The sequence below is a fragment of the Paramormyrops kingsleyae genome, chromosome 8, assembly GCF_048594095.1.
Source record: "Paramormyrops kingsleyae isolate MSU_618 chromosome 8, PKINGS_0.4, whole genome shotgun sequence".
Classification (NCBI taxonomy): Eukaryota; Metazoa; Chordata; class Actinopteri; order Osteoglossiformes; family Mormyridae; genus Paramormyrops; species Paramormyrops kingsleyae.
In genome coordinates this window covers 15,064,345-15,091,758 of record NC_132804.1, presented here as the reverse complement: position 1 = coordinate 15,091,758, position 27,414 = coordinate 15,064,345, and the positions used below count along the sequence as shown (strand labels likewise).

At 43.7% G+C, this 27,414-nt stretch overlaps 1 protein-coding gene across 3 annotated transcripts; it reads left to right on the top strand.

Annotated features, from left to right (window-relative positions):
- The first annotated feature begins 931 nt into the window (after positions 1 to 931).
- On the top strand, positions 932 to 5,949 carry traip (TRAF-interacting protein). 3 transcript variants are annotated; one of them, XM_023804144.1, is made up of 16 exons: positions 932 to 1,095; positions 1,343 to 1,453; positions 1,832 to 1,889; positions 2,176 to 2,262; positions 2,348 to 2,387; positions 2,466 to 2,593; positions 2,666 to 2,760; positions 3,059 to 3,172; positions 3,303 to 3,390; positions 3,779 to 3,868; positions 4,027 to 4,115; positions 4,648 to 4,806; positions 4,889 to 4,934; positions 5,026 to 5,133; positions 5,217 to 5,267; positions 5,478 to 5,949. In XM_023804144.1, exons 2-16 carry the CDS (start codon positions 1,356 to 1,358, stop codon positions 5,580 to 5,582), a joined length of 1,356 nt encoding a protein of 451 aa, XP_023659912.1. In that variant the 5' UTR covers positions 932 to 1,095; positions 1,343 to 1,355; the 3' UTR covers positions 5,583 to 5,949. The 3 variants fall into 3 exon arrangements, with proteins under 3 accessions (XP_023659912.1, XP_072571006.1, XP_072571007.1); XM_072714905.1 differs by having other exon boundaries at positions 2,348 to 2,593; XM_072714906.1 differs by having other exon boundaries at positions 932 to 1,099; positions 2,348 to 2,593.
- The last annotated feature ends 21,465 nt before the right edge of the window (positions 5,950 to 27,414 follow it).

The window sequence follows — 27,414 nt, the reverse complement described above, 5'->3', positions numbered from 1 at the left end:
GTGCGTTCGTTTTTCTCTCGGAACTCGGAAATTCTGAGTTGAGTGACATTATGGTGCATTCGATTATTTCTCTCCAAGTCGGAACTCGGATGAAAACGTCACGAAACGTCAAGAAAAACGTCGCTTCCCGTCGGAAATACGCCTCTTTTATGAAGTCGGACAAAATTTGCCCCAAGAGCCTGTCACTTACCAGCCAATCAAAAAAAAAAACGAAAGGGCCTACACAATAGCCAATCAGAAAATAGTACTATTGTATCTGGGTAAAATACAACACAACAACCAATGAAAAGGCATCTTGTGGAATGTCACTCTTGCCTGTCTTCAAAACTTGACAGCCCTGCATTATGTCTATTTAAGGTGGTAATTAAGATCTTGCGAATAAGAAACTACCGAATTAGAAACCAGTTTCAGCTTCGCCATTTAATTTATATTTTCTTATCTATGTATTGGCTTGCACAAACCTATTTTATGTTCTCATATTTCTTCTTGCGTTTGCTCTATGTGTTTGTATCCTCGCGCATTATATTCTATTGCTGCTGTAAGCGCCTGAATCAACCTTTTTAACTGTTTTCCCTTTGAGTCAATCTGTCTATACAAATGCTGTATATACATAAGGATTACATATTCCAACGTCTGTATTTATTTTAAAATCACAAATTTATTTATGTGTTTATAAACATTAACCATTTAACTTCAACATCTGAAAATAACACAAGAGAAACAGCTGAGATTCAAGGTTCTTGTTCTCAAGAACAACAATTCTTGTTTTTACTCTAAACACAATAACCACTTCACCGTTCGTTACTGACATACCAAGCCTTTTCGGATGTCTAGATATTGGACAGTCATTGGTTTAAAAATTAGATGCTGGACGAGTAGGGCAGCTCGCGATTGGTCGGCTGGCGACTTCCGTCCAGTAATGATTACGTATAGGCAAATGGGAGGTGCCAAGGCAACGTTTGAACTCAGCGCGGCATATTGAGAGTGTTATTTGGTCAATGCGAAGAATCTGTGTGGCTTTTCGCAAATATAGATAAAAATAAATACAAGTATGGAATAGTTCTTTCATCACAAGGGCTTGAGCTGAGAGATCGAGTACGTAAGTTTAAACCTGTATATTTTGGTTTATAAGAGAGGTAACGATGAGACCCATTTAGCTTAAGCTATCCGTTAGCTTAGTTTCTTATCCAAGAAATAAAGTAGGAAGAATTCATTATTATTATTTTTATTATTTATTGACTGTTTCTCTGGTCGCCCGTACAATGGGGAGATAGTGCCATTCCGCACTTGTGTGCTAGGTTGAGAGACCTGTCTTAACGCTGCTGTTGATTTTTTTCCATAGTTGGTTGTGGAAAATGCCAATTCGAGCATATTGTACAATATGTTCGGATTTTTTCGATAATTCTAGAGATGTGGCTGCTATTCACTGTGGTCATACCTTCCATTATGAATGGTGAGTTGTCGAAATCGCACCTTACTAACAATTATTATATCTTTCTAGGCTTCTATAAGCAACTAATCTATACAACTCATGCGTCACAATGACAATTATCTTACCCACTTGTTAGTCGCAAAAGAAAGTTTTAGATGCTTAACGGTTTTATTTACCCTGACAATGCTGATTGTAATTATTGCAGTGCTGGTGAATGAAAAGGTATAAATGTGGAAATTTGATATATAATTTCTATTCCCCACTGAAGTTTCCTAAAGCTTAAAACTCACAGAACAGGATTTGCGCAAAATCATATAAATAGACATTATATTCAAACGCAGAGTATGTGATGCGAGGGATTAAGCACCACAGTCTTTTAGATTATTGTCTCTCTGTTAGTCTTCTCCAGTGGTTCCAGACAGCTCCCAACAGGACCTGCCCACAATGTCGCAAGCAGGTATGTGATGGTGACACCCTAACATGACAGCCGTGATCCAATAGAGTAGTGGTTCTCAATCCTTGTCTTGGAAGGCCCCCTTCCAGAATGTTTTCATTCCAAACCATACTGCTTTCAACCTGCCACATTCATTATTAACCTATTAAGGACCATCTGAGCCCGATTAAGCTGCCTTAAAACTTAAGGTGAAGGTTCGAATGAGAACATTCTGGCACAGGTCCTCCAGGAACAGGACTATGAGCTGCTGCACTAGAGAATGCTCTGCTCATTGATGCTTTCGTCTCAGGTCAGCACCAGACACATCATCAGCAAGCTGTTCTTTGATGTGGCCGGAGAGGAGGAAAGCTGCACTGCGGATCCTGAGAGACTGCTGGTACTTTGCTGTTGTCAGCATATACCTTACATGCCTAATAATACATAATACAAAATATATTTTAAAATATTGTTCTCTGTTTTAGAATGAGCTTGATAGAGTGAAAGCCCTTTTGACCTCTAAAGGTAAGAAAACGGCCCATATCCTGATTTCTGGCCCTCACCGAGAAGGATGCAGTGACATGTTGGGGTTCTATATGTTAGAGAAAGACACGAGAGACAAGCAGAAGATGGTGGAGGCTCTGAGAGAGACTGTGGAGAAGCAGAAGCTTGATCTGGAGTCTGTGAAGAAGGTGGTTGATGAGAAGGACAAGCTGTGCTCCGCCCTCCGGGTACGAGTTCACAAACACACCTCATTTCATAAACATCAGACCTTGACACTGACTGGGTTGTTGGTCTCTCAGAAACAGATGAAGTATCTGGAGAACCAGCAGAGTGAGACATGGTCTGCTAAGGAGGAGGCTCAGCGTCTGAGGACCAAACTGAAGACCTTTGAAAGGTACCGATTCTGCTGCTGAGTCAGGGAGAGAAATGTCAATAATTTAAACATCACCGGAAGGAGAAACTCTGCCTTTTTTGTACATGTTTCTCCTTGTAAGATTCTTTGAAATTATTCACTTAAACCATGTGTTTTATAACATATGCTCTAGAATCGGGTCTATGACCATACTTTTTTATTACTCAGTTATTTTCCATGTGAAATCACATGCTTAATTCTTTGTATGAGGTTGTTTATAATATACTGGTTGGTGCTGGACCGTACATGTCTACATGGGTGTTTGTTTCTCCAACTCTAGCCTGGACCTGGTTCTTCAGGGGCAGCAGGCTGAAGTGGAAGCCATGATCATGGACATGGGGGTTGGCCACTCAGCTGTAGAGCAGCTCTCCATTTACTGCATCTCCCTGAAGAAGTAAGAATCAGTATTTGTTGATGTTGGAGCCTGTAACATGGCAGTTGGGGTCATAACCCTGTGCTTCACCTCCACATCATTTCTGGGCTGGGCATGTGTAGTTTTGAATAAGTCCATTCCGTATTTTCAGGGAGTACGAGAATCTTAAGGCCAGCCACAAATCCTCCAATGAGATGTGTGAAAAGCTGAAGAAGGAACTTTTTGCTGCAGATAACAAGGTGAATTTGACCTTTCTCCAGACTTTTCTATAAAGATTTTTTCATGCCATCTATGTGAGCACAGCTGATGTTAGTGGACCAATGGACATCAGAATCTGTACAATTTCTCTAGTTCAATATGGGATGTTGTAGCTGGGGAAATCCAGAATTCACAGCCACCCATCTGGGTAACATACAACCAAGCTGGTTACTTTAATAAACAAAGCTGGATCGTCACTTATTCTGAGTTACACAGAGAGGAGCTGTCTCTCAACAGTTGTGTAGACAATCTGTAGCCTTGTAAGATAACACAGGGAGAAGCTGAATTGCCCCAGGAAAGTGAAGGGAGTCTTCTCCAGTCGGGGAGCTGGTTCAGATGGATTCACTTGTTTCTCTGTTGCTTTTCCAGTTGCAGAGAACCACATTGGAGATGAACAGGTCAAAAGAGGAAATTAAAGCAATCCATCAGGACTTGAGGCATTCAGACCAAGAGATCACAGTAAGTAAATGAAGAGGGTAGTGTTTGAATCTATTCTACAGCCGATATGGTGTTCTGTCAATCTTGTGTTAATAATGGTCACTCCATGCCTCTTGGAAACGTACCTGAGGTGAAAGATGCCTTCTGTGTTTAACATGGTATATGTCAATTCCTCTCAGAGTCTGAAGAAGAAGGTTGAGATCTTGCAGAAGACACTTAGCACTCCAACTCGTACCAACGAAGTCCTCAGTAGACTGGTTTTGGAGAGGTATCCTCCAATTTTTAACCTTTTTAACTTTAAAGACATCTATCCATGGTCATCAACCTTTGTGAAGTGTAGAAATCCCTGTATCTATCCATCCATCAATCCATCTTTCTTATGGTTATGAGGGGGTGGAGCCAATCACAGGCACACCCTGGGTGAGATATCAGTTTAGAGATGTCAGTTACTGCATGTCTTGAGAGGGAATTTGGACAACATGCAATGCGCGCACACAGGGAAAATGCGATTCTAATCCTCAACATTTGCATTTATGTATTTAACAGAAACTTTTGTCCTAAGTGACATACAAATAAAGAAATCTTACCCTCTCAGCCACATGATTCAAATCCACTGTGCTGCATGCCTATAACCGGGAGTTGTGAGCCAACAATGCTACTTACTGATCCATTGTGTCACTTTAAGTGTAGAAGTGGTGTTGGAAAAAATAAAGTGTGTTTGTGGTTGGCAGTTCCAGAGGTTATGCACACTGAGATATCAAAGTTCATCTTATGACTGTGTGCATGTCCCACCTTGGCAGCCCTGCTCCACTAGAACTGAAACAGCCTCATCTCCATCAGCCAATGAACAGTGAAGATATTGACCTCAATATGTCCTTTGACATCGTCCACACTCCCAACCTGGCACAAAAGAAGCCTGCGATTGGTCCAACCAAGAAGATGCGCCTGGAGCCAACCGAGTAAATATCTAAATAGAATGGGTGTGTAGTGGAGACATGGGTGTGTCCTGGTGTGCATGACTAAATGCTGATTGTTTTACAGCGTGAGGCCATCAGGATGTGCAGAAAATGCCCCCTCGGGAAGCAAGGTATTATTGTTTCATAATTCTGTTTTGGCCTTGAGGTCCTGAGAAATTATCCTGAGAAATCTGACTGTCTTCTGGGCTGTCGTGCTTGCAGGTTCTAGATGAAGACGCCTTCCTGGAGCCCTTCATGCGGAACTCCTTGCTCTTCAGGAAGAAGACCTTCGGCAGCATGTTGGATCCCCAGAGGAGTAGAGTTGGGGCTGTGAGTTTTTGAGTATTGCTTCTGTGATTCCATAAATAGATGCCAGAGGTCCTCATTTCCCCTTTCTTGTTTGCTTCCTGTAGGTGAGAACGGGCTATGATGGACTTGGAGGTCGGACAAAATTCATCCAGCCGGTATGATATTTGTAATGCAGTATTTTAGTGGTGTGTCTGAGAGAGGCATTCTAGAACTCACTCATCATTCCTGGAATGCTATGCATAAATACCAATGCGGAATTGAGTTTCTCCTCTATGAAAGCCTTGTCTTGGTGGGTTGTTTATATAAATACTAACCCCTCCACCATGGGGCTCCTTCCTGATGTGACCTTCCTGTTCCCATCCTAGTCACCCCTGTCGGAGATCCGTCCGCTAGCAATGAAAGGCAAAAGGAAGAAAGTTTCCAGGCCAGTGAACGTCAAGCTGCCCACCTTGGACTGCTTCCTGGAGTGATGGAGACCGTTTTGCATGATTTCTGTCTGCCTTTGTCCCTGAACCAATCTAGGCTGCTTTCTTTATTTGGTCAGTTTTGTACATGAACCTCCATTGCCTTTCTCTCCCCTTTAAGACTGTGTTTACTAGACAATTAGTCTAGGGGTGGGGTCAGAAGGAAAGAACTCAGAAATGGTGGTTGATCTCCATAGACGTATTTTGTATGCCCAACTGTGCATGTATATGCGTCCATGAACCATTCTTAGTGTATTTTTAGTGTATATCTGGGTACCGTTTTTATGTCTTGAGCGTCACTTGTTTGTGTATTTGCTCTTTATACATCACTATATGAAAGTGAAATATGATTATTAAAAGGTTATTTTGTCCACTCTGTCTTAATTTATGAAAGTGATTGCAAAACTGATGGTGTGAGATTGATTCAGAGTGTGTGCAAGATTGTGACAAAGTTTAGTGTCTGTTCCTGATTATTGTACTTGAGCAAAGCTGCCTGCAGAGGGAGCCTTTTGCATAGGTGAGCGATAAGATGGCATAAGCTCCACTGGTATAGTTTAACATTATTGCTGACATACAGGAAGTGAGTCGATATCAGACGGTATTTCCTGTTGACATTAACTAGTCAGCATGCCAACATCCATCAGAGCAATTCAGCCAATGCTGACTTTCCACCGTTTTCAGACATTGCTAATTTTAACGTGCATGTGGATAATGTTTTTAAAAGCAGCAATAGCAGAAAGTTGGCAGGCTGCCTTGTGAATTGAATCAATGCAGCAATTCATGGTCTGAGAGAATATGTAAGACTGCAGTTAGTGACACGTTTCTGTTGACATTCTCTAGGAAGCCGCTGACAATCACAGTGTGCTCTAAGCTCGGAGTCCTTCAAACATTTGAATAGAAGGTGTTGAGTTGTGAAGAACATAATTTTACGTGAGCCTTTGGATTTCTGGTTTATTGGTAGATGTTTCCAGGCTTCCTCTGGTGCTTCTCACTCTAGTGTTTCAGGTATGTCACTGATTGTAAACCTTGATTATGTCCTACTTCCCAGTGAATTTCTCATCCATCTGTAACTTGCACTTCCAGTTGTTCTGCTCTTGCTTTTTCCTTGCCTGAAAATCACTTTGTCCTACGACTGGCTCATATTGAGGTTCTCAGTGATGCTGAATTGCTGCTCTTGTTTTCAGCATGACTTCTTGAGGATCCCAAGTCATCAGTTGCTGAAGCTCTGCTAATCTTAATTATTTTAATATTGTGTGACATGTGTGAGAGGATGGGTGAAGCAATACCAATTACAGGTTGAACTCAGGATGAAAGGGGAGCGTTTCCTGCCTGCCTGGATGTTTGTATGCCTCTGCTGGTTGCTGTCTCCTGATGGTACCCAAACGTCCAATGTTTTATGGTCATGTCTGTTGGCCATGTGTGTAGTAGTTGGAGAATAGCTGTCATGGTGCTTTTATGAGTCTGTTACCTTCCTTTTCATTTGTCATTCTTTAATTCAGACCACCTTGGTCCCATCCTGAAACACTGAGCCATAAAATGTAACTTTTCTGGACTACGTGCAGATATGGTTTTGGAACGCAGGTTAACACCGGTCAGGTTGTTTTCCTTTGATTTGCTACAGTTTTACTCTGGATGCGTGTGAGAACCAGATAGTATATATGCACCAACCTCCTGAACTTCAGTTCCAAAAGACTTTAAACTTGTAAAAGTCTCAATCTTTGGATGGACCATGTACCCTACACACACACCAGCCACATTCAGCCATGTGCTTCTCCCAGTCTTGGTTATACAAACATTCGGAGCTCCTCTGTCACAAGCATGCCTCAGTGCACACATACTCAGGACATTTGTTACCTAGGGAATAAATATTAATGAAGATGAAGCAGACTTTTTTGTGTCAGCTCAGGAATGATGATTGCAAGTGGCCCGTCTGCACGGCTCCATCAGCCCATCTGAGGACGAGCTTCCGGTACTTGTCTGCTGTGTGGAGCTTCGGCCAGGCCCTGCCCCCACTCTTACTCAGTCATACAAATCTGAGGTTTCCCAGGCCGGGGGTGCTTGCTATGGGTCGGTCCTGTCAGAGCTGGCAGGAAATGGGACACAGCTGTTGTTCATGAGATGGGGATGCCGCCCGCCTTGCTGAAATGTAAGGCTGTGGGCAGGGTCGGCCCTTTGCGTGAAGGTCACTGAGGAGAGCAGCTGGATCTGCTTCTGTCCCCCTGGAACATCTCTTCTTTGATGCTTTATGTGTGAATGGCACTTTTGATGGGTGACACCGAATCCGGTCTGTGATGAGTGTGTCCTCCTCTCCAGCTGGTCACAGAGCTTTGGCACACCACTGAAACTAAACAATTAAGCTGGGTACACATTTCAGCATTTTAAGTGACAATAATTATCAGTGTTAGAAGTAAGTCCGATTCTAAGAAATTCCTTAAAGACTATTTCCCTGTCATCACCTAAGCTAGGCCCTTTAAATTTAAATACGATTCCACAAAGAACAACAAATATGGGTACAATGTGGAAACAATTTCCAGACCTTCTCGAAGATTCCCATGTAGTCCAGGATGACTTTTAAAGTTCCATTGCACTGGAGATGTAGAATGTTTGTGAGTTTTGTTATTTTCCTGTTGGGGAAAAAGATTCTTGTCCTCGGAACACCCACCTTTTTATCTGCCTGGTGTCTGGCCAGTTGTTTAGCTTCATGACGTCATGGGAAGACTGCCACTTGGAGGCAGAGTGAAGCCACCTGCAGATTCTCTAAAACAGCTCTCAGCTGAAATCCAGCAGGGGGCATGTCTCCGCTGCTCAGGCTGTCATCAGCTCGTCTCAGCGGTGCATGTACTGTTCACACATCACACATCGTCACACACAAAACTGAAGAAGCTGTGAAAAGTTTGGGAGGGGTTCCTTCACACACCCCATCCGCTTCCCCATCCCGTGTCTCCGCAGGAACTTGTGAGGCACCCAACTTGCTTCACGCGCAGACAGACCTGCTACAGTCCTGCAGGGTTGCAACACTTCCAGCATCATTATCACACAGTTGGTGCCTCGCTCTTGCTATGCAGACCGGTGCTTTAGAGATGCTTGCTGACATTGAGGGAATTAGCACAGGTTGCTGTTGGCTACCAAGGCTTTACTTGCCAGCTGACCCGCAAAGTACCTTTGCTTCCAGTTTATTCATGTGTGGTTCATTTTGTTCTGGTTCTCCCATCACTGTTCAAAGCAGATATATAGTGTTTATGCACAAGCCTGAGTGGACAGTCACTTCAGAACTGAAAACATATATGCAGGTTGACCCTGACAAGGGCAAAAGTCCCATGACCTCATTCCGTTGAGCATTTCCATTCTCTGCTGGGTTTTTGGAGGTTTCAGATGCCATGCAAAGGTCTAAGTTCCAGGATGTAGTAGAGATTGTGGAATGACTAGGAGAGCTTGGATATTGTCCACAGTATTCGTAGTATTTTAGCTCATAGGGTTGAGGGCATCCAGGGTCAGAATACAAATCATACAAACACTTAAACTAGTTGACGCATCTTTCATTGTCTCGTCTTAATCCAGGTGCTGACTTCTGTGAACCCAGGAATCATTTAGTCATGTCTTTACATGAGTTTGGAGACTAATGAAATCCTGTTTTGAAACCAATGAAGGTTTCATTCTTTCTCTAAAGGACTTATGACTAATGGCCTCCAGGTGGCACTGTGACTTGCTCTGTTATCCAGCTCACACTCCAGAGGTTTATTCTTGGACAAAGATGGTATTCAAATTAAGCAAACATTTGGCCTTTTGGAATGATATCATAATAAAAAAATTATCCCAAATACTCCAATAAAATTAGCAAGATTCCTTACATTTCATTAATATTTAACTTGGCCTTTTTAACTTGGACTGTTCAACATCCAGTAACACTGTAACACGAGAGGCTTTTCTTTCTCTCTCTCTCTCCGGGCAATAAAAATTCTGTCTCCTCATACCATGTGCATTGCTGTAGCACACAACACTTTACATGGCACTGACACTTTATGTTATGTGACTCATACTTACTTATTTAGATATTTATTAAAACTGACATATTTGCATATACTCATATGGTATCATCCCACCACTGCATGTTTTGCAGGCTGCTGAGAGTTATTATAGTACTTTTTTTTTTTTTTGCACTATTATGTCTTCTATGTTTTGTCTGAAGTCTTATATGTTTTGTCTGTAGAGATGGTACTCAAGTAAGAATTTCATTGTGCTTTGTACACTGTACTCTGTACATATGATAATAAAACTCCCTCTCTCTCTCTTATCAGAGTGATTCCTTTTATATTTTTTCCAGAAAGTATGTGATAACCTGCAGTTGGTCAGTATTACCTTTATTCAAAATTCACATGAAGAAGACTGTTAATGTCACATGAATGATGATGACGGACAGTATGTTCGGGAAGATACAAGCCAAAACGAAGTCTCCTCTTCTGGAAGGCTGTAATCCACTGAGGACCTGAGATAAGGCTGTTGAGAGATTATATACTTTCCTTGGGATTTTACAGGACATTTGGACAGAAATGTGTTTTATAATATCATATCATTGGTTGGCACTTTTAAGTTTAAAACATTGCCGTAGTGTGTGTGTGTGTGTGTGTGGGGGGGGGGGGGTTAAAGTTGTCATTCTTGGGAGTTGGTCGCATAGAAATGAATGAAGAGTCCCACAAAGGTATCAATACAAGAATATAAGCATGTTTAATGTTTTTGTGTGTGTGTGTGTTTGTGCGTGTGTGTGCGTGTGTGTGTGCGCGTGTATTCTCCTGGCATTTTTCATGTTTCTCTTTGTGTCGTTTTTCATAATACACTGATCCCCAGCTGAAACTTGCCCTCAGCTCAGAGATACTGGCCCCCATCAGAACAAAATTTAAGCCTGCAGTCCCCCACTTTGACTCCACTCATCCTGCACAAAGGACCTTCTTTGTTCCCCAGCCAGAAGACAAATTAGGTGGCACACACTCCTGATGGGGTTGCTCCGTACCTCTATTGTCAGAGTGCAGAAGTGACAGTGATAATTCAGAAGTTCAAAGACCCTTAAAATGTCCCACTGTCTATACCCTTAAAGGTTATTTAGAGGGTCCTGCAATGATAAAGATAATTACTAGTATTCACACAGAATCATTAGTACAAATGATACTGACTTCACTTTTAAATAACAGTAATACAATTATCCTACAAAACTTAGATTTTCATTAGTCTCACTTTTTCTTAAGAATGTGAAAGTTTCAAATACAATGGATACTAAAAAAGTGGAGAGTAAAAAAACCCACGTTGAAATGAACAGTCAATTAATTGATTTACTTAGATTTCCAGAAAGCCTTTGATGTTGTCCCCCACAAACGGCTCTTGTTAAAGCTTAAAGCTGCAGGAATTTTAGGAACTGTGGCAGCTTGGATCAAAAACTGGCTAACTGATAGGAAGCAGCGAGTAGTTATTAGAGGCACTATGTCACAGTGGGCCTCCGTTTATAGTGGGGTACCGCAGGGTTCAATTTTAGGACCACTATTGTTCCTAATTTACATTAATGATATTGACACGAATACATACAGTAAACTGGTTAAATTTGCAGACGACACTAAGGTGGGCGGGGTAGCAGATACTAATCAAGCAGCAGAGAGGCTTCAACGGGATCTGGATTTAATTAGCGAATGGGCTGATACTTGGCAGATGAAATTTAACACAGATAAATGTAAGGTAATCCATGCAGGGAGCAGAAATATACAGTACAGATATTTTATGGGTTCCACTGAAATAAAGGTAGCTGATTACGAGAAAGATCTCGGTATGTATGTTGATGCTTCCATGTCCCACTCTCGCCAATGTGGGGAAGCAATAAAAAAGGCGAACAGAATGTTGGGTTATATCTCTAGATGTGTGGAGTTTAAGTCAAGGGAGGTGATGTTACACTTATATAATTCCTTGGTAAGACCCCACCTAGAATACTGTGTGCAGGTTTGGTCACCATACCTCAAGAAGGACATTGCTGCCTTAGAAAAGGTGCAACGAAGAGCTACGAGAATGATTCCTGGTCTTAGAGGAATGTCTTACGAGGAGAGGTTAGCGGAACTGAATCTGTTCAGCCTTGAGCAAAGGAGACTAAGGGGGGATATGATTCAGGTCTATAAGATTCTAACGGGTCTGGATGCTGTTCAGCCAAATGACTATTTCAATATTAGTCTAAATACTAGAACTCGTGGCCATAAGTGGAAATTAGCGGGAGAACATTTTAAAACAAATTTGAGGAAGCACTTCTTTACACAGCGTGTAGTCAGAGTATGGAATAGTCTTCCTGCTATTGTAGTGGAAGCTAAAACCATGGGTTCCTTTAAATCAGAGCTAGATAAGATTTTAACAACTCTGAGATATTAGCTAAGTTCTCCCCAAACGAGCTTGATGGGCCGAATGGCCTCCTCTCGTTTGTAAATTTCTTATGTTCTTATGTTCTTATGTTCTTAATGATTCCGCATCTCCCTGTTATTGCAAAAAAAAGTACAATACAAAAGAAAAACGAATCAAAGCATAAAATCTCATAAAGGGGGTGATTTTTCTCAGAGTGATATACAAATGTATATGTAGGAGACTCTCTGCTGTGCCAAAGTTCAAACGCCACACCCACATATCGCTGCTGGTCTGCCTTCTCACTTCTCTGATATGACACCAAGGATGTATCTGTTTTCTGTGGTTTTGCAGACAGCCAGCTGCTGAGTTAAATGCCCTGGAAGTGCGGATTCTTTCCTCAGCTTCCTGTACCTAAATGTAATCTGACCTAAGTGACGAGGCTCCTTCTTAAAGAGGCGGTGCTGAAAGGAGGTCCCCCACGAAGGGGTTAAGGGTCACGCTTAAGGGGTTAATCAGAGGCGGAGCAGCACACTTCAAGGTGGAACGCCTCATTCAGCAGGAGCGCGGAGACGTGCCGTCTGGTCACGGAGGAGGTGAGGAAGACGACATCACCATCTGACTGAGAAACCACTAATGGCAACTAATAGGTGCCGGAAGCGAGGTGGGAGAGAACAGAAACTCTCCTATTAGTCATGTGATGGATGACGGCAGGAAGGGGCGACATTTTTGAATGAATGGCTGCTCTCCACACCCCCAAAACTAACCCCTGACTGTGTTCCTCTACCTTCTGTACCCTTCAGCTACAGATTTGAGAACATTCTTCTCGCCAGCACCAAAAGCGGAGCCTCCAGATTAGCCCATCAGGTGTGTTTAGGGAAGATCCTTACAGGCCTAAGCACTGCTTGGTCCAGTTTAGTCATGCCCCGGGTAATGTTATTATGTACTCTACATTTTGTTTGGACAGGTTCTGGGCTGTGGATTGCCCTCGCTCTGTGCAGCCCACCCCAGTGTGCGAGGGTTGGGGGAGGGCGTCTAGTCTGGCCCTTGGGTGCATTTAAAACCCCCACTGTGTACTGAGCAAGGAACATAAGTAAAGGAACTCATAACCAAACCCCCTCCCCCCCCCCCCCCACGGCAAAGAGGAACCACATGGTCTACCGAGCGGGTGACCCTTCCAGTCTGTGAATCACAAACCCCTCCTCCCAACCCCCCAAAATTGTATTTCTGGCTATGTCCCTGCCCATAACTCCTGAATAGGTTTATTTGGTTCTGCATTACATTATAAATAACAAAAATTGCAAGCCCCCTTTTCGCAGCCACATCCCTGCCGTTGGTGAGACTGCTTACAGCAGAACACTTTCACTCATCCATTTCAGCAAATGTATCATCACTAAACAACCTGCCACTGCTGCAGGGTTAAACTCTCACGCATCTGACGTGACACTCATGCTTTCAGACTCTCATGCTCAGGCAAGAAATCTTATGGCAAATCTATATTATTCCATTATAAACCTAAAATTCGCTACATTAAAAGCGTTATGGTAGTTTGCAAACCCTACAGACTATTTACAAGGTAATAAAACTGATACATACATGGTAATGTATGTGCATGTGTGTGCAGACAACCCTGTGGATGCCCGCAACAGTCACTGCAGTTCCATGCGTGTGCTGTGCGTCTTCTCCAGCTTCGTGAACAAGTCATCCTGCCTAATGGGAGCCCAAACATGTGGCTCCTCGAAGGTGAACACAGGAGAGGGCGGAAGTGATGACTTATACTTCAGGACTTCCTTCATGTCAGTCCATCACCTCTTGTCCTTAAAAACTCCCCAGAACCCCAAGCACTCTGTGTTTATGCAGGTACACAAGTCTGCCCTGCAGTCACACACAATTGCAAAACTTTACCTGTCCTCTGGGTGGGGGCGTGTGGTTGGGGGGGGGCGATATATGTGGGGGTGTCGGACTTTCAGAGGAAGGGGTGAGCATGTGAGCCAGAAGATTAATAGGTTGGATTACTGAGAAGTGTTGGCAAAGGATATTATGCAGGGGGTTAGAGAAGGAGGGTTAGACCCAAAGGAAGTAATTGTGTGTGTGTGTGTCTGTCTGTGTGTGTGTGTGTGAGAGAGAGAGAGAGAGAGAGAGAGAGAGAGAGAGAAAGAGAGAGGGAGAGCGAGAGAGAAATTCTCCTGAAGAGTGTGCTGGTGGGTGTTTGTGCGTATAAGTGCGTGTGTGTGCATATGGGTTTGTGTGCAGAGCGTGGCTCCCTCATGACGACACGCGCACACAAGATAAATGAATCAGAGTTTCAGTCAGTGTGTCCAGGCTTGTCGGGGGGGAGGGGGGGGGCCTCACCCTGCCTCGGGCCTGCAGCTACTCCTCCAGGTGTGCTGTGGTCTGTTTGAACAGCCCTCTTCCAATGAGCTGAAGTCCTCAGTCACCCAGGCCTTGATCTAGACCGATCTGGGAAGTGAAACAGCAGCTCCAGAGCCTGTTCTGTCCCGCGGACACTGGCTGGGGTGGGGGGTGCAGCCCTTTGTGGGCTTCCTGTGTCTGCTGTGCCCAGTGTGCTGCCTGCATATATTTCCTTATTGTGTGGAAGGCCTCTCTTCTGCAGTGAGACACACTGTATTTTTCAGTGGGAGTGCAGCTCTCCGTCTTCAGCATGGATCATAGCGAGCTGGGGAGTGTAATATCCTTCCAGCCCCCCACCTTCCCCGTCCAACCATCCATCCCCCGACCCACAAAGGCAGACAGCTTCTTGGACCACAGCCAGCACAGGTCCCCACTAAAATGGACCTGGCACCCATCAGACACAGGAAACGAGGCCTGAACTTCACATTAAACATACGAGACACAGTGCCTGAAGGGGGGAGGGGAGCGGAGCCCCCCCCCCCCAAAAAAAAAGAAAAAAAAAAAAACGATTCTCCTTCTACTACATTACTGCACAGAACAATAAGCAGTTTAATCAGAGCAGTTCATACGGACCCTGTGGCCACAGTGTTCCCAAGGAAGTAAGGATGCAAGATGAGAAGAAGGGAGATGGTTCACAATGTCTGACACCGTTACCAGAAGGAACCTCAGAAAACCCACACAGGATAACCTTCAGCATAGCTACATCTATAGCACACAAGGTTGGCAATAACAAGACGCCCATCTCATTTTAATCTTAATTTCTTAATTGCATGTCTGCCCAGACTTCCGTCTCTGTCGATATTAATGAGACTGGTGGGTTTGTGTTAAAGGGTTTTGTGAAACCTAAAGCTGTTAAATTTCAAAGCTCCAGGAAAAGCCTCTTGGAAGTCACTCCAACACGAATCTTCTGACAAAGCAGGGACATTTTTCTTTTGAATTTGACCTTTATTTTGGTTAATCACCCGTATAACATGGCAGATTAATGAGGAAGGAGTATCATATGCCTGAATTATATTAACAAGCAAACAGTTATATTGCAATGGCAGCTAAGGAAAGTGGGATAGTAAGGGTTTGTCACCATGCTCTCCTTAAGTTCTGAAAGCTGAATGATGACAGATGGTAAACAAGCTAGAGACATTTGGGTACAGTTTAGTCTTTAAGTCTTTATTTGGACCAAGTTCAAAGACGTGTGCATTTTTCTTTTAACTTTCTTTGATTTGTACTGGTAACCTCTGTGTGAGCCCGACTTTTCATCATCAACTGCCTTGAATGAGGGGTGAAACCTGAATGAAGACCTAAAAGAATAGCTCTCAAATTCAGAAATTCAGTTGAGAGATGCATACAGCGATCAGGCACAACCAAAACGGTTTGGATAAATGACTGAGTTCCAAACTGTGCCAGAGAGGGGCACGTGCGGAGGGGTGGACTTCACAGGAGGAATGGGGTATGGTACAGAATGAACATGCTGCGTGCTGCATCTGTCAGGGACCTAGATATCACAGCCTGCTTGTAACCTGAGTCACTTTGTCTCAGGTTTGTCCTGATGCTCCTTAGGTGAAAGTTAGCCTACTCTTTGACCTTTGGTGACCCCCTCCTTTGGTGGGACTGTGTGTGGTAGTGCGCTAGTGGGGAGGGGTGATGCTCTGCTTTGCATTATTTCACACTGTTCTCTCTGAACTTTGCATTTCCTACTAGTAGGGTCTGCGATGGGTTGGCGCCCCATCCTGGGCTGTTCCCTGCCTTGTGCCCGTGGCCTCTGGGATAAGCCCTGACCCTGCCTGTGACCCTGAATACAACAAGCCGCTTCAGAAAATGGATGGATGGATGGACAGACAGACAGACTAGCAGGGCATAGTGCTCTGTATCATGATGATCTTATGGTGCATTTATAGCCTGATATCAATTTCCGAGCCACTTAATAACTATAAATTAATGGCATGCCAAATATTGCAAAAGCAAAACTATAATTTAGTTAAAGACATGTGGACCATGATTCAGTTGGCTAAAGGGATTTTGAGCGTGACGACCTGAAAACTGAGCCAGTTTGTTCCTGTGGCCTCTTTAAATACTTATAAAATCGATGATCTGAGCACATTTCTTAGAAACATTCTTTAAACATTGTTTGAATATTTTTTATTTTTGCGGTCATTATATAAATGTTTCTTTTTTCTGCAAATAAATAGGTATGAATGTTATTAAAAATATTCTTGGATCAAGCACATTGGCATCATTATTAAGTTCAATAACCTTCCATCAGGACATTTCCATCTGTTCTTTATTGCACAGAACATGGTAGCTGAGGTCCCCCCATATGGCGATGAAGCCGGTCTGGGTTTTAGTTACTCTTTTCGGCTTTTCTTTGCTGGGGTGTTGGTTCTTGCTGACGTATGTGGACATCCTGCCTGAACAGATGGACAGGTAGCATGAATAGGAATTAGAGAACAAAGAGTTGACTGGGACAGTCCTCCATGATGATGTCAGTCTGTGGGAGGGTCTCCTGAAGAACACCCCCCCCCCCCTCCCCATGTGCTTGGCAGGGAATCATTGTTGTGTTAAGGTAGTGAAGGTTATGTATGTAAGCACCAGTCTTGTCTTGGTAAAAGCAGAATTGTCGGGGTGTTGAGAAATGGAGCTGCTTGATGTAAAGATAACATTGTTATTCCTTCCTAGAAGACTCAGATTCTGCTTAATGCTGAGGACACTTTGTTCATTTCCACAACAACCAACCAAATTTCCATAAGAATATGTCTATTGATTGTATGGCTAGATGTTTACAGCAAGGTAGCATGGATATCCAAAGCCTGCTGCTGTGGCTTCCACAACTCCACCCATTAAGTGTCTCTCTCTTTGTTTACATGTGTTTTAACATATAAAATTAGGTCACTCATTACCTAACTGGGAAGAAAACAACACTAACATTAACAACCTTCTCCTTGTAATCCAGATAACATGTGGAAAAGTACAGTCTTTTTGCTATGGCAACATGATACATTTACATACGTAGTTAGTGCAAAGAGTATGCACGTGTGTGAGAGTGTGAGAATTAGTGCGTGTATGTGTGTGAGACACTAAAACACACAAAGGCCTCTGTGTCAGATCCCAGATGAAATGACAGCTATTTCCTGCTCTCACAGGAAGTGGAATATTGGAAACACATTTCTGCAAGAGCTCCTCTGATCTCGGCTTGGATCCTAATCACTTGCAGGAGCCCTGGTAAAGAGCGTGAGGCCGGCTCCGAGCCACAACTGCACATCTGTTTTTTTTCACTAGCTTTCTTTCTTTACCACCTTCATTCTTCTTTCCCTCGTCAAACACTGCAGGAGTTGTCAGAGACTAAGAAAGAGCTAGAGAAGGAAACCAAATAGGGGCTTCGGAATATAGTCAAACATCTACTCCGGTGTGAATGCAGGAGAGGAGACAGAGCGCAGAGCCGCTTTGCACTAAACCTGGAGAGTTAACATCTGAACTCCCGAAACAAATATACAGTCATGTGTTGGGCATAAAACTGTTGGCAGAAGCTGTCTGACCTCTGTGTCAACCCAAACAGTTTCCACTGCACAAAGAAGAGTCAATGTCCAGTCCAGCATTAGAGGACTCTCACAGTTCTGCGCACACACACGTAAATAAAGGAATTTCAACATCAGAAATGTGCATGGGGAAAATGAAGTAGGATTTGGACTACAGTGTTTGCATGAATTTACATTATTTCAAAAGTGACTTTCATTACAGTCTACAAAAGATCATTTAAATCATTTGGTACTTATTATCTTAACATCGATGCAGAAGTCTACCAACCCCCACTGTGAAACTTAATATGATGTAAGAGGGAAAATATTTGGAGTGGGATTTTATAACATGGAACTGGAGTTGTTTTTCTGAGTCCGAAGAGTCGTGGACGTTCTGTGGTCCCCTGAATTACTAAAGAACTCTATGGACCTTTGAATTGTCATAAAGTTAATTGGCACAGTGTACAAATCTCTGTAGTGTGTTTGTGTTAGCATCACAACAAAAGCAACAACTGGCCATTATTCCAGCCACTCGTTTGGATGATGTCTCTAAAAGTTGCTGTTTCAGAGCAGAGCTGATCCTGGAAACTGGTAGGTACAAGCTCAAAGGTCACATCTTAGCCTAGATAATGGCTGCAGAAGCATTACCAGGATGCAGTGTGGGTATTCCAGGTATTACCCAGTAGCCCGGGCATCCTCCAAGAGTGAGCTATGACCCTGGTTACTGTGGTGATAACCCTGAGGTCACTGGAAGTGTGCGGAGGATTAGACCAAGTAAACTAAAGCAGACTAATGTCCATCTGACTAAAAAAAATTGATGCATATTGCAACAATGCCAAGATTGAAGTGTCCAATAATGTATTTCCCATTTAATTAATCAATGTGAGTACTTGTGACAAACTAATATTTAATGGCACGTACTCCCAACTGTGTTTTTCAAAAATCTGTATATTGTAGGATGGTGAAACAAGATATCCAAAAAATACAGATGTCGTGTTCCTAAGCCCTTCTAAAAAACGGTCATGCATGCAGCCGTTCTCTCCTCTGTGTATGTGCTGGTCTGCATGCTGTACTGTCGCGTCGCCTCATCCTTGCTTCTCTGGGCAGCCTGCCAGACCCTCTTGTGAGGTTGCTGATTTATGATGGATGGTTGGCACAGAGGTGACCCCAACACTGTCCCGATGGGACGGACCCACCTCCTACAGCCCCCTACCCCCCACCCCCAATATCCTGAGTCTGACTGTCTAAACAAAACAAATCAGGGCTGCCTCCTGCCTCATGCTGACAGACTGTATGGTCCCACCACATATACTTAATAACAAAGACAACAGAAGCCACAGTTTACGCTCAGTACAAGGTAAGACAGAGTACACGGTAAACACAGATCCACTGCGAAACTGAATCCAGGGCAAAACAAAGCATGTAGAAGTACTGTCTACTAGGTAAAACTGAGTACCGAGTAATAATGAGTACAGAGTAAAAATGAATACAGAGTAACAATGAGTACATAGTAAAAATGAATACATAGTAAAAATGAGTACAGAAAAACATTAAATAGGATGTCTATGAAAGCAGTACATGACATGTAACCTGAGCTATGATAACCCCCCCCCCCCCACAGGTCTCCAGCAGGCTGCCAGCTATGAGAAGGGCATTTACCAGTTTATCAGTTTTATATATGGCTGGTATAATTAAGATCAGTTAGCTGTTAGAGCTGTGCTTGTTGCCCGGCTGAATCCGCTTGAGGGGGGGGGCATTGGCAGAGGGGGGTCTCTGACGCCACCAAGGACGGCTGTGGCCAGCAACAGCTTGCAGCCATTTGGCATCCTGCTGTGTCTCTGCTTGAAACAGGGCTATAATGGGACAGCGTTAGCGCCCAAGAACGGGTCCCTGGGTGTGTGACCTCACAGGTCCAGGGAGGAGAAACACATGGTCTGACCAAGACCTCAGACAAAAGGCATTCTGGGAAATGAACGGGCTGGTGTTATGCCAAAAACAGCAGATGAAATCTCTCTTGCTACAAATTAATCATGACAGCGGGAGACACCGTAGGGCTGATCACGTCCGGCTGCAGGGGTGGGGCAGAGGCTGGGGGGCCAATAACTGTAACGAAACGCATAATAATGAAAAAGGCACAAGCTGATTATCTGCACCAGGCCGTCAGAAACATGGAGGGTGAGTGCCTGTAGGTGCTTCCCTTTTGTTAAAGACGCGTTTCATTAACTGTATGTTTCGGAAATCCAGCAAAGCGGCATGGACCTGGGGGAGGATAGAGCGGCTTAGGAAAGACACTCACCCCTATGTGAAAGGCGACAAGAAAAATAATCAAGCCATCGCTCCTCTGCTTTCCACGCGCCCGTTTCCCTTTTCCATCCCTTAGTGCCGCTTTATGCTAAAGTCCAGCTGCGCGTGGCAGCGATTAGGTGCGCTGGCCGTATTACCGGCGTTTTCATTAAGGCTGGGGCTCAGCTCCGTTTTGATACAGCTTTTCACACCTGAATACTGCTTGACTGGCTGTGGGAGGGACTGTGCTGGGGGCCAGTCAAACAGGATTAATGAATTTATCTCTGCTCTGTGAGCCCAGGGAGTGAGGAAAAACCCAATACCCATAAAGACTGCTTTCACTGTAACGCCCATAGTCTCTAATTAAGCTCTGCTGGTAATTACTGCCACATTCTCGGTTAGGGTAGGCATGCTGCTCTCCGCTGTCCTCTGCCGCTAAGACAGGAAGTTCACATTTACATGGAGGCCCAGGAGTCATTCATGCGTTTTATGTATATATATAAAAAATGGTTTTCCTCTGCGTACCTGATCGCAGCCAGCAGACGTGCAGTGACATGCGAGGTGATTACTGCAGCTCTCGGACTTGGACAGTGCGTGATATTCGATAAAACTTGCACAGTGATACAAAAACAGCCGTTACTGCACACTGCTGCGGGCTGCTTACTTTCAGGGGTGAAATGGTGACTCTGTGGTTTGAGGGTTGAAATCTAGCCTCTGGTGGTGGTGGTGTGTGTGGGTGCGCATGTGTGTGTGGGTGTGCGTGTGTGTGTGTGGATTATCACAATAATCCATAATAAAAACCTGTTATTTTGACGTTGTGGGGACCATTTTTCAAGTCCACACAAAGATCTATGAGTGCAATCAAAAAACTAAAAATGCCAAAAGTCTGGGTAGTGGTTAAGGTCATCATGTTATTAGTACAGTTTTCCCCATAGAAATAAATGGTCCTCACAAAGATATATTTACAAACTAATACTACATTTGCTAACATTACTGTGCCATAGAATACACAGAATATTCAATGTTTTTATTTTTAAAAATTTAAATAATAAGACTGAACAGAATTTACTCTAGAACTCAGCTAAACTTGAAATGATTGAATGATCATTCTGACTGAAGGTCAGAATGATTGCAGTGGCAATACAGCTGAGGAGTCATTCATGCCACATGGGTTTGGGCCTCTAGCACTCGATTTCACACAGCTTGCTGCAAAAACACAATAAACACGGCAGCAGAAAGCATGATTAGAGTTTGTTCAGCACATACCAGGATGCTTGTAAGCCTAAAAATAACTCCCAGCTTTAATTGTCCACAGCTTGTTGTTGTCATAGTTTCTGTCATTTTTAAACAAACTCAGGACCAAGTGTAAACAGAGCAGGGAGGTGTGCAGGTGCAGATTAATTTGAAATCTGATGCCAATTAGGCACATTTGAGTGCTCAGTCCCGTCTGTGGAGGGGATATGATTATACAAGCATCCTAACGTCTGGCCTTCAGGTGTGAACATCGCATGGTATATGGGGAGTGGAGGTGTCTTTGGGGGAGGGACAGATGGGGGAGTTAGGCTCTGCACTATGTGGTCCATACTGGAGTTCTCATTTCTTTCCCAGTTATATTGCACGCAAAGAAGGGGAACCTAACTGGGAATGGGAAGGTGGCTTTTTTGGGGCAGTGGTGGCCTAATGGTTAGGGATGTGCACTTGTAATTGAAAGATTGCTGGTTCAAATCCCCAACCAGCAAGGCACCACTGAGGTACCCTGAGCAAGGTACCGCCCCCAAGCGCTGCTCCCCGGGCACTGAATTAGCTGCCCCCTGCTATGTCACGATGTCACATATGGGTTAAATGCAGAGGACACATTTCGTTGTTGTGCACTGTGTGCTGTGGTGTGTCAACAATGATCACTGATCACCAAATTCAATTCAATAACCTTCTACTGAATATGACAGACATCTGCTGCTATACCAAGGCCTCAGGATTCTGCTTGCTCACACTGGCACGATGTGCTCATTAAGTCACACACATATACACAGTCATGAGACACCCCTCACCATCAAAGCAGATAGAAATTGAATCCAGGTGGGTTTAATCTTTCTGTACAATCAGTTGTAATGTATCACAAAATGCAGGCCTCTCCTCATATTTTCTCTACCCAGCATACTCAGATATGTCTCTTACTATATTGTTTACACCGGAGGTACTCAACAGTAGCCTGGAGAGCACTCCATCTTCTACACCTGGTGTACTCAGTGAAGTCCTGTAGAGTATTTTACCTTTCACACCCAGTGTAGTCAGAAGTGCCCTGGAGAGTAATCTGTCCCAATCTGACCCAATGTACTGTATTTACCAGGGTTGAACTGAGTACTCCACCCTTATACTCTGTGTACTCAACAGTGCCCTGCTAAGTAGTCCATCCTATAAACCCAGTGTATTCGACAGCATATCCAGACTTACTGAGGTTAATTCTTATGCAACATTAGGAAAGCAGGGCCTGAGTGGAGGATCAGCTGATACATTAGTGGCAGACTGGGTATGTGATCGGATGTGCATGTGTGTGTGCGTGACTCCTGAGAGCTGCTGCCCCCAGCATGCAGACTGAATGGTTTGGTTTATTTATCAGGCAGCAGTTCCTGGGGCCGAGGCGGCTGGGGGCGCCCCCACACACATGTCCTCAGTGACCCATCCCACCCCCAGGGCACTCGAGGGGTCAGAGGTCTGGCTGGGGTCTCTCTTCCTCCAGGGAGCCACATTTTCCCCCTGTTGACCTACAAGACCACATTATCTGTTAATTGATTCATTACTTTCTGCCAACAGCTAAATATGACTCTGTTCTTTTAAGAGAAGCAGATGAAGGCCAGCTACCCGAGATCAGGTCTATTCCTGAGGGATCCATCCATCCTCTTAAGACTTCACAGACAACTACTGTCCATGTATATAAAAGATAAGAAATTAGAATATGAGATCAATATATGTTAGAAAAAAATATATACAGACGCTCCCTGAGTTACGATAGGGTTACATTCTGAAATTATCATAAGGTGAAAACCTAACCTAAGAAACATCGTAGCCTAGCCTAGCCTACCTTAAACATGCTAAGAACACTTACATTAGCCTACAATTGGGCAAAATCATTAACACAAAGCCTATTTTATAAGAAACTGTTTTTATTGAATATAATTTATTGAACACATATAACATCTAAAATACATAAATATATTAAAGTGCTAATTATAGCATTATTATATATATAGAATATATCCAGATAACTGACTGCAATCCATACCTCATCCAGTACAGAATTACAGTGAATTGAGTGGCCTTGCCTAATCATTTTCTGAACACAAATGTGACTCCTGCAGTTCACAAAACACCTCTGAGTATCTCCATAGCTCTGACTCAAAGAGCTGTGGAAAATCCAAAGAATGAAACATTCGCATTGGGTAAGAGAGCCTGCTCAATAAATAAATGTAAATGAGACACGTGTGGGCCACAACTCCATCCATTTTACTCAGTTGGCAAGCAAGGTGGTGGAGAGTAACTTAGAGAATCTAAACTGGCGATACTCAACTACTTTTCCCCAAGGTCCAAATTCCATCAGCGGCACAAAGCCAAGGTCCACAGCCGCCTGGGAAGGGGTGTCGACAATATTATTTGGGGGGGGGGGGGGGGGGGGTTGGATAAAATGCACGATTCATTTGAATTGTGCTTCGGTCCTCCTATCGAGTACTCCTGCTGTAAACCACTGAGGGATGCTACTAGTGAGCTTCTGTAATTCCCCTGGTATACCTGAGAAGTGGGAAACACACCATAAAGTCAGGCACCTTCTCTCAGCTGCTGTGCACTTGGCCTGCTCATTAACAAGCTAAACATGGAGGTGAAACCTTGAGTATTCAAGTCACAGGATGGATTCTGCTGTTGGATCCTAGAGCCAATAGGTCAATAATATGAACTGATAAAATATGAACAATATGAATATGAACTGAGTTAAATCATTCAAGAATAATGATGACATTTATAATTATAGAAAGCTGAGAGCATCTGAATGACAGATGTGTGTCTTTCCCTGCGTGGAAGTGGGATCTAAGGGGTGTCAGTCTCAGTCAGATGAAAGATGGAAAATTCCCCAGAAGTAGAATCTGCCGGCTGCCTCCCCCCGAAACAGCATCTCTCTTTAATGAGAAGCAGAAGACCATCATTCCACTATGTCTACAAAGTGCCCTGAGCCAAAGGCTAACAAGCTCACATCAGAGGGTCCCTCGTGGGGCAGCATGACGTTGGGGGGGGGGGACTCTGTGTTTGCCCACTCTGATGGAGGAGGAGCAGCAAAGTCAGCTCATCTTCCTCGCTCTGGATACTGGGTGTAACGATATACTTTTCCTACAATGCTTACAGTACAGCACGTATGACAGCCGTCCTACAATAAATTACATGAAATCAAGTTATAATCAACCTTGTTCTGTTGTTTCATCATCTTTGATACTTATCCAAGTTTTACTTTCTTCTTTCCTGTATTTTTCTGGCTTATGTGACAGCTATTGATATAGGAATAAGTCTTATCTGAACTTTTCCTCCAAGTGCTCAGTGTCATTTTACCATCATCCAGTGTAAAGCTAACAGACTTTCCTCCATTTACCTCAAAATTGGGACCTTCCCTGACCAATGCATGATTTCAGGTCCTTCCTTTTCTAAAAGTTGTGACTGAGACGTCATATGGGCGCCAATAGCTTCTTGTCTTTTAAATGTTTATAAACTGTTTTAATAATGTTTGCATAAGGCTGACACAATTTTGGGAAGCAGTTGTGATATAAGACAGATCGAGTGAATAGAAATTGGTCTGAGTTCAGATGCTGCCAAATTGATTCCTTACACTGGGGTATCAGAGGAGATGGACTTTCATTGATCACCCATGGCATAGATAACTCTTCTGCATCAATGTCAGTGACCTGTCCGCATTTTCATAAATGAACCTCTTTCTGTTGGGCTGACAACATGTGGCCCATCTCTTCCTGAGTTTTACAGTAGACTTACACTAAATACAGGGGCACCCCAGGTCACATGCCTTGTTGCTCTTGTTGCCTTGTGGGCGTTTGTCCAGAAGCTGCCTACAAACCTGCAATCTGGAAAACTTCTTGTTGTTTAGGTACTTAAGCTCAAACCCTTAACTTTAACCTGGAAATGGCCAACATGGCATATGAACTAAGAAACCATATATGTTCATAAAAGAAGCCCAACTTTTCAAGCAGACTTGTTTAGGTACAGTGTCTCTCAATAACCAGCATGCTGGCATTTGCCTGATCTGATGTTATAAGGGCAAGTACTCATGCATAGAGAGAGCAGGGGCGGAACATTGATGATAGGTGATGCTGGTTCCTTACTTGATAAGAGCCACATGGTCATGGTGGTCAGAGGTGGAACACAGATGGACAGATGTTCAACCTGATCTCCTCAGCCATTTGGCTAATGGGTCTGGTTTCACTAAGGACCAGGTGGCTCAACGCTGTGCAAACAGGACTCCTAGGCTGGGGCTCAGCCAGGTTCTTCTACCCCCTACGGTCAAGGCTGTTGAAAAGACCACTGTGTCTGTTTGTCTATGTGAGAATACCAGGGTTCTGGCCCCCTGTGGTCAGCCTGTGTGGTCAGCTGGAGCCTGCTGTGACAACCTGTCCCCCGGTCTGACTCTGTTGGACCACCTTCAGGGGGCAGCAGTGGGCTCGGGGTGTGAGTAAAGAGCTGAACCTTCCCCTTTTACTCGCCAGAGCTCATGCCACAGTGCTGCTGATGACTAATGGGCTGGCACTGAGCACCATTAGTCATTATCATTAATGTGTTAACGCATAATGCACTATACAGCCTTACTAAGTTCTCTGCTTCCAATTTACGGCCCAGTCAGGGTGTTTACGCTGCTTGTGTCCATCATCTGCGGAGTGTGATACCTGTCTTACTGCTTGAGAAGCACAGGAGAGCTCTGCTTTAAACCACCTGGTGGCTAGGCTGCTTTCGATGGTTGTTTTTTTGTACCTTTGCACAGTTAGAAGCTTTATTTTAAACCCAGCTTATAGAAATTAATTTTAAGGAGCATTCATCCTAAAATTCAGAACCCCCACATTTGCAGGCTATTGGCGCTAGACAACATCAGTTGCTCTGGCATCTTTCCATCTCCATCTTCCTCATCTTCTCCTGTTTACCCAGTGCACCCTGGACAAACCTGTCCTGGGCACTGAGTCCGTTGGTGAATTTGTTATTGTTGATTTAAACTTATTCGGCACGAGTGAAACTGCCGTTGATTTCCAGACAAGAAATACGTGTTTGCTGAGCGGCATGTGAGTAAGCAAACTGGTATGTGATACGTTTGTTATGGTCCTTCTGTTTTCCTGGCAGACACTCAAAATAATGTCTTATTAATCAACAATGAACTATGTCAAATGGATTCATGTTAAAATAAGCATCAAATAGCTGTTTAAATGCTAATAATACACAGTGAAAAGTAAATAAGATTCTTCTCTCAGCTACCATGCTTTGCACATTTAAATTAAAAATAAAATAATATTTGTGTTTAAAATCTTATTGTGGCTCCTGGTGGTTGACAAAAGGCAGATCACATTGACTTTACCCTTCTGTTCAGTTTTCCTGGACCTTTTAGGGAACATCCACTCATTTGGAAGACAATCAGGTTTGCGCTTGTGGCGTTTTTGCATATAAAAGATGACCTGTGACTTCAGTCTTCCAAGCACCCAAAGAAGCAGATGTTCCCTTCAGTTATCCGTGGTGGACCGTCCTCTGAGGCTATGCTTCAGCACATTTCATATCTGGTTTAATCAGGAGCCATTCATTGAACTGCTTTATCCTTAAATCCCTGTTACGTCTTGACATCTATGTGAAAATCAGCTGATCTCCTAGAGGGGGCAAGTTGGTTTGCGTCTTTTCACCATCAGCCTTCACATGTACATACATGCACATATATAATCTTTGATTTCATACATCTATAGCTGAATGATTGACCAGTTTTTTTTGTACTGAAGCTGGATGATGCAGTGTGAATGTAAAGGGGTTCTGCTCCCCTATTATCAGAGAAATACAGTTCTGAGCACTGTTGGGGGCTGGGATGATGGACACACCGTCAACACACTGGATTGTCATGCTTCATCGCTGCTGCGACGCTGCCAGCTCCCTTCCAGATGGCTCTGGTAGCTCAGCCACTGTTTACCCGTCAGCTGGTGCATTAGGACACTTGCGTATCCCAGCGCGATCAGAGTTGGGGATGAGTCGGGCGGATTGTAGCT

Bases quoted from the DNA above. Each gene is read 5' to 3' on its own strand.
- traip (XM_072714905.1), top strand. From the start codon at position 1,356: ATGCCAATTCGAGCATATTGTACAATATGTTCGGATTTTTTCGATAAT. The intron at 3,173-3,302 runs GTAAGAATCAGT...CCGTATTTTCAG, and splicing joins TACTGCATCTCCCTGAAGAA to GGAGTACGAGAATCTTAAGG. The intron at 5,134-5,216 runs GTGAGTTTTTGA...TGCTTCCTGTAG, and splicing joins AGAGGAGTAGAGTTGGGGCT to GTGAGAACGGGCTATGATGG.